The sequence below is a fragment of the Mustela lutreola genome, chromosome 1, assembly GCF_030435805.1.
Source record: "Mustela lutreola isolate mMusLut2 chromosome 1, mMusLut2.pri, whole genome shotgun sequence".
NCBI classification, from domain to species: Eukaryota; Metazoa; Chordata; class Mammalia; order Carnivora; family Mustelidae; genus Mustela; species Mustela lutreola.
Window position 1 is genome coordinate 194,531,656 of NC_081290.1, and position 6,888 is coordinate 194,538,543.

Genomic DNA, 6,888 nt, shown 5'->3' on the forward strand with positions numbered 1-6,888 from the left:
CAACCTCTGCTGAGGGAAATCCTTTTCTAAGCAGGTGGTGGTTGTAATGAGACACTAATACTGGGGATGAGACCTTCCTCAAAGGTCTAGCTTGGAAATTGAGAAGTCTCACAGCACAAAGAGAATTTATTCTTCCTCTCATTCCCCCCTCTCTATAGATAGTTTGGGGGATAGATAGATAAATATATATTTAGTTAGGCAGGAAGTTCTGTATCACAAGGCAGCCATTTTGTATGATTCATTATTATTTTTTGAGCAGCTCCCAAGTGCCAATACTTTATTAAGGATCACATCTATTATCTTATTTAATACTTGTAACATTTCAACTCGTATTACTGGCCTCAAGTTATATATGACAACTCCCTCACAATTATTCAGCTGTAGTGTAGACCTTTGAAGTATGCATTGCTATCAACAATAAAATTCTGAACTCATTAAGTTACCACATGAACTCTGGAGACAAAATAAAATTCCAAAACCCCCTTCCCTCCATTGTTGCCCCATGGTGTTCACTCCCCGTCTCCCTGCTATGTGGCCTCCTCTTGAGTATGGGTGAGACTTGTGACTTTAATGGGTTATCACTCATGATGTGTTCTGTTACATCACACTTTATCACAGCAAACTGGGAGAGGTTCTCCTACTGGCTTTATAGAAGTAAGTTGCTGTGTTAGATGGGACATCAAGCTGGCAACACAGAGCTTGGTTAGGGTAGTTAGGACTTGTGGGTGGGCTTTAAAACTGGGACTGAGGATCCCTATTAACAGCCAGCAAGAAATACAGATACCTCAGCCCTAAAACTGCAAGGAACTGAATTCTGCCAACAATCTCCATTGGCTTCACAGAGAAACCCATGCCTCAGATGAAATTCCAGACTTAGCTGACATCTTGATTTTAACCTTGAGCAGAACACCCAGCTCACCTGACTCAAGCACTGTAAGAAAGGAAATTTGCATTTCCTTTGTGCTGCTAAGTTTGTGGTCGTTTATGATATATAACTATAGATTAATACAATGGATTTCTATGACTTTCTACTGCATAGATCTGTGTGTGCCTCAGTTTGTGTGCAAGTGCTTTTGCTTACCTATGAGGGCGGGGTGGGGGGGTTATGTTGAAATCATTCTATCATCTTTACCAAATAATTTTTGTAACAAGCAAAGTTGAGTTTGACTCTAGAATTATCTACCATGGGATGATGAAGATGACACATGAAAATGGGTTTTCGGTTTTCAATTAAATGCTAGGTGCTCTCTCTATTCCCATAGGGAGAGACACAAAAGGCGTGGAAAATGACAAATGTGAGCCTCGTCACAATGTTCTTCCTCATGGGCCTTCCCCATGCTCCAGCAATGGACATGCCCCTCTGGGGAATCTTCTTGGTGATTTATGTACTCACTGTGGTGGGGAACCTCCTCATCCTGCTGGTGATCAAGGTGGATTCCCACCTCCACACCCCAATGTACTACTTCCTGGCCAACCTGTCCTTCATTGACATGTGGTTCTCTACCGTCACTGTGCCCAAAATGCTGATGGCCTTGGCATCACCAGGAGGCAGGGCCATCTCCTTTCCCAGCTGTGTGGCCCAGCTCTACTCCTTCCACTTCCTGGGGAGCACCGAGTGTTTCCTCTACACAGTCATGTCCTATGACCGCTACCTGGCCATCAGTCACCCACTCAGGTATGCCAGCATGATGAGTGGGAGGACATGTGCCCTCCTGGCCACCAGCACGTGGCTCAGTGGCGCTCTGCACTCTGCTGTCCAGACCACACTGACATTCCGTCTGCCCTACTGTGGGCCCAGCCAGATCCAGCATTACTTCTGTGATGCCCCTCCCATCCTCAAGCTGGCCTGTGCAGACACCTCTGTCAATGAGATGGTGATCTTTGTCAACATTGGGGTCGTGGCCTTGGGCTGCTTTCTCCTGATAGTGCTGTCCTATGTGTCCATCGTCTGGTCCATCCTGAAGATCCGCACCTCAGAGGGGAGACACAGAGCCTTTCAGACCTGTGTCTCCCACTGCATTGTGGTCCTTTGTTTCTTTGGCCCTGGTCTTTTCATTTACCTGAGGCCAGGCTCCCGGGATGCTGTGGATGGGGTTGTGGCAGTTTTCTACACGGTGCTGACACCCCTTCTAAACCCTGTGGTGTACACTCTGAGGAACAAGGAAGTGAAGAAAGCGTTGCTCAAGGTGAGAAGTAAGTCAGTATTCACTCAGCATAAATAAAGAAGAAAGGCCAGATATGACTAGCTTCTTTTGTTTTTGTTTAGAATTAAATTAAACCACCAACATGAACTTATACTTGTAAGGAACATTTCAATGATCCCATCTTAATTTTTTAATTAAAATTTCATGCATTTTAAAAAGTTTTCCCTCTTAATTTCTTGCCAGAATCCCAGTAAAAGCAACCGCAACCATTTAGGTGGTAATCTAAGAGGAAGGATGATGGCTTATTCTTGTTTATGTTCTACCAAGTAAATCATCAGAAAAAGGTTACTCCTATCCTCAAATAAGTATTTTGCGGAACTGCTCTTCAGTACAACTCACATATATTTTATTTTGCCAATTTAAATCAAACAATCTAAAAATCTCTTTCAATTTTCAAGCCATTATATTGAAGAAAATCACATGTAATATTTGTAATTCATTATATAACATAGTATCCATCTGATGAAATTCTACATTATATAATATCACACCAAAAGAACCTGATTCTCAAGAATGCCTTTATCCACATTTATAAGATGACAAAAACTCCATAACTCTAATTTTTTCACTTTGACTTTCAAGTTTTTTTAAAGTAAATATTTATCTATTTATGTGTTCTATGCACTATTTTACTGGATTACAACTGTCTAGATTGTTGTTTCATATTTACAGAGCTCCTGACTTTTATCTTAAATGCAAAGCTTCTAATTTCAGCAGTCTTCAAATTGTTTTTGTGAGTAAATAAGGGACAAATAGCAAATATGTGAAAAATAATAAAATAATCTTTGAAAAAAACACTACCAATAAATATTGAAATTATTTTCCAGTTCTAGAACAATACCTAGTAATCAGACCTGTGTGATTAGGTTATCAGTAGTTCACATTTGTTTGACTTAAAGTGTAAAATGAACTTTGGACACTGGGGAGTTAAGAGTTGGGCCATGAACCTCAAAGGAGTCATTCAAATATATGCCTATATTATAGCATAAAGTAGTTTTTCTGAAAATAAATGCTTAATTTAAATGTCACATGTATCCTGTTAATGCAATAAATGTCAACACTGCCTAGCATACCAAGAAGAGAAGAAGAGAAACTGATGGGCACCTGTTAGAACTGGAGATTGCTTGTCAGACTGCTCAGATTTGCAGCACCTGACTTCCAGAGATGCTTTAGCGAGACAACCATCTGTGCTATATTGTATCTCTTGCTCTAAGTAAGTCATGAGGCTATGCTGGGAAGAAAATTGTACTATCTATACAGGTATGAGCACTGTAAGCCACAAAACAGTGATTTATCTAAGAGGTCAACTACTAGAGTTCACTTCAATAAACCAGACTGATATGGCTTAGTCTATGATCCTACTCAACTTGCAAAGGAGAAAACTGAGGATGAGTTTGATCAAACTTACTTAGCCAATGGATTCACATGCATTCTTTCTAGTGTCTTGTAATATCATACTATTCTACTTAACTCATAGTAGCACAAAATGTTATGGGACATTGACTGAATGTTATGTTATGTAATAAGCAATAGAAACAGCCAAAGAACTGACAAAGTACCTGCATTCATGAAGGTCATCATCTGGTGTGGGTGCTACATCTGGTGATGTAGCATCATCCAGAGGACATGGTGATAAGTGTGGGTACCCAAGGAGAGACCCATTAAGAGTTTTAAAGTGGAAATATGCTGAAAGATTCAAAATTCTCTGATAAAACATATTAAACAAAACATGTGGAAAGTAAGTTAAGTGTGTAATGATGATAGGTAAGATAAATATCAGTGTCATTTTTTAGTTGACATTGTTGCTAAAATGATTGTAGAATCATGTACAGTTGTATGCAATAAAATGGAGAGATCCACGGCATCAATATGCTCAGTGTACCCCAATGGCAAGAATTTGTAAAACTGTAGCATAATATCACAACCAGGATATCAGCATTGATCTAATCCACAGATCTTGTTTTCATTTGCCCAGTTTTATGTGTACACTTGTTATGTGTGTGTGTGTGTGTGTAGGTGTGTGCTAAGTAGTACACAATCGTAACACCTGTGTAGTTTTGGGTGTCCACCACCACAGTAAAGATTCTGAACAGTTCCGTGACTGTAAGGGTATCTCATGTGAGGATTTTTATCGAATATAAATATTGACCACTGAATAAAGCTATCAAATATTGGTAGTTTGTTAGAGGGTTAGATAAAAGAAATTAAAAGTTGTTTTACTCACTCGAGCATTTTTTATGTTCTCTTTTTCCTCCTTCCTGCCTATGTCCACCTACTTACTAATTCAGTACATAAATCCATATTAACTGGCTATTGTGTGCTATGCACAATGAGTGCAACAGACATCCTTTCAAGGAATTTACAGTCTCAATAAAAAAGTTGGGGGAAATTCGAGGGGGAGACGAATCATGAGAGACTGTGGACTCTGAAAAACAATCTGAGGATTTTGGAGGGCTGGGGGTGGGGGTTGGGTGAGCCTGGTGGTGGGTATTATGGAGGGCACGTAATTGCATGGAGCACTGGGTGTGGTGCATAAACAATGAATTCTGGAACACAGAAAAGAAATTAAAAAAATAAATTTAAAAAAAGGAAGTGCAAAGGCATAAGAAGAGGAGTCAGAAAAGGTAGACAAGTCATAAAGGAACTTGTCTAGAACACTAGGAAAAAGGATTTTCATCTTGCACATTTTGGAAAGTTGTTGAAATACAGAAAATGCCACAGTAATATGATGGCATTTCCATTTAGAGATATGATTAATAGCGGCATGGAAGATAGCTTGGAGGAAGGCAAGCTTTAAGAGAGAATGATAACTAAAGAGCCCTTTCAACTGCAACTCAGAAAAAAAGAAACGCACACTCACGACTCTCCAGGTCAACTACTTGTGTGGACAGGCAGCAGGCATCCTGACAGCACGGTGCAGCAGGTGGCAAATGGTAGCCAACTGTGTGAGGAGGTCGAGTTGATGAAGGAGTTTATGCAGTTGTGACATAACAAAGTAGAGAAAGTAATGAATGAGTTCTGAGGGTACAATCAAGCATCTAATTTTGGAACTGTTTGGGCTAAATACCTGAAGAAATTTTAAGTAAAATTTTCTAGTTGACAGCGTAGCTTAGGAGACTAGGGAGGTAAAGCCTACAAGGTTAAGTAAGCAAGAGAACGGGCCCCTGCGTTCTGTCGTTTGTGCTGGCCTTAAACATCCATTCCCTAAATGTGCAGAAAGTACCTTTTCCTGTTCCATGAGGAGCATAAGCAGGTACCAGCTCAGGGAAGAGAAACCTCCACCTTTCTTACTTTTCCACATAAGCCCAAGAAACATGGTTTGGAGAAATCTGTTTGTACAAATCTGTTGTTGCAACTCATTTGTCACAATAATACCCAAAGACCTTCTCAGAGATTGTAAAGTTAAAGAGCCCCTAAGACAGTGCTTGGAAGAGGAGCTACTTCTCGATGGTAAGGTCCTGGAGATACCAAGGGATGGGAGATCCTGAACATTGTTCCACCAATTCCCTAAGGCTATTGAACTATTCTGCTACAGAGATTACATGCATATAGCACCAGGAGCATATCCGAAGAAGATGAGATGGAAATGAAGTCAAAAGCCTTAACATGAATCATGAAGGGAGAGCTGGAGGGATTGGGGGACAAAGATGCACACAGAAGGCACATAGTGCACATGGAAACACATAAACTGGGCATTTAAAGGCAGTGATGAACCTTGTAACTCATAGTAATCCAGAGTGTGGACACTTGGCATAAATATTGATGTATAGATCAATGGAGAAGCATATGAGTCTAGACCCACACATATCACTCAGTTGACTTTTAATCAAAATGCCAAACCACTTCAAAGGGGGAAAATATGTACTTTGAACAAATGATGCTTGGAAAGCTGGCTATGCATCTGTAAATACTGCATACACAGCAGTTATGTTAGATTGGATTACTGACCCAACTGTAAAAGCTAAAGTTATTACATTTGTATGGGGGAAAAATCAAGAGAAAATATTTGTATACACGAAGTATCACAGATCTCTTAGAAAGGATAGAAAAACATGAGCCATAAAGGTAAATGAAAAATACCCTTATTAAAATGCAAAAAAACTGTGTTCTCTGGATGAAATTAATGAAGACATGAGTAGGCAAGATACACACTGAATACACATTACTAATACACATTAGTAATGTATATATCTGAGAAAAAAATTCAAGCCCCAAATGTGTCAAGATACCTCATACATCAATAATCAGAAACAAAGGACTAATGAGAAATGGGCATAAGAGTTGGGGGCTCACTCCACAAAGAAAAACATGGGTAGCCAACAGAAAGGTGAAAAAGTACCCAATGTTATTAATAAACATTGAAACCTCAATTAAACCATAATAAGATACTACCATACATAATAAAATGGCTAAAATTAAAAAAAAAAAAACTGACAACATCAAATATGCATAAAAATGCAAAGCAATTGGAACTCAGATACTTCTAGTGGGTATATAAAATGGTATAACCAGTTTGTAGCAAAATCAGATAATTTCTTAAGGTATTAAACCTACACTTGTAATTTGACTTACCATTTCACTTAGCAGTTCTAGCCTCTGATGTTTACTCAAGAGAATTGCAAACATCTGTCCACCCAAATATTTGCAAATGAATCTACAAAGCATCTTGATAAATACCAGGCCC

The 6,888-nt window shown here is 39.3% G+C and overlaps 1 protein-coding gene across 1 annotated transcript; it reads left to right on the forward strand.

Annotated features, from left to right (window-relative positions):
- Positions 1–1,286: 1,286 nt before the first annotated feature.
- LOC131820477 (olfactory receptor 10G7) lies at positions 1,287–2,222 on the forward strand. The gene has a single exon (XM_059156117.1). The coding sequence runs from the start codon at positions 1,287–1,289 to the stop codon at positions 2,220–2,222; it is 936 nt and encodes a 311-aa protein (XP_059012100.1).
- Positions 2,223–6,888: the final 4,666 nt, after the last annotated feature.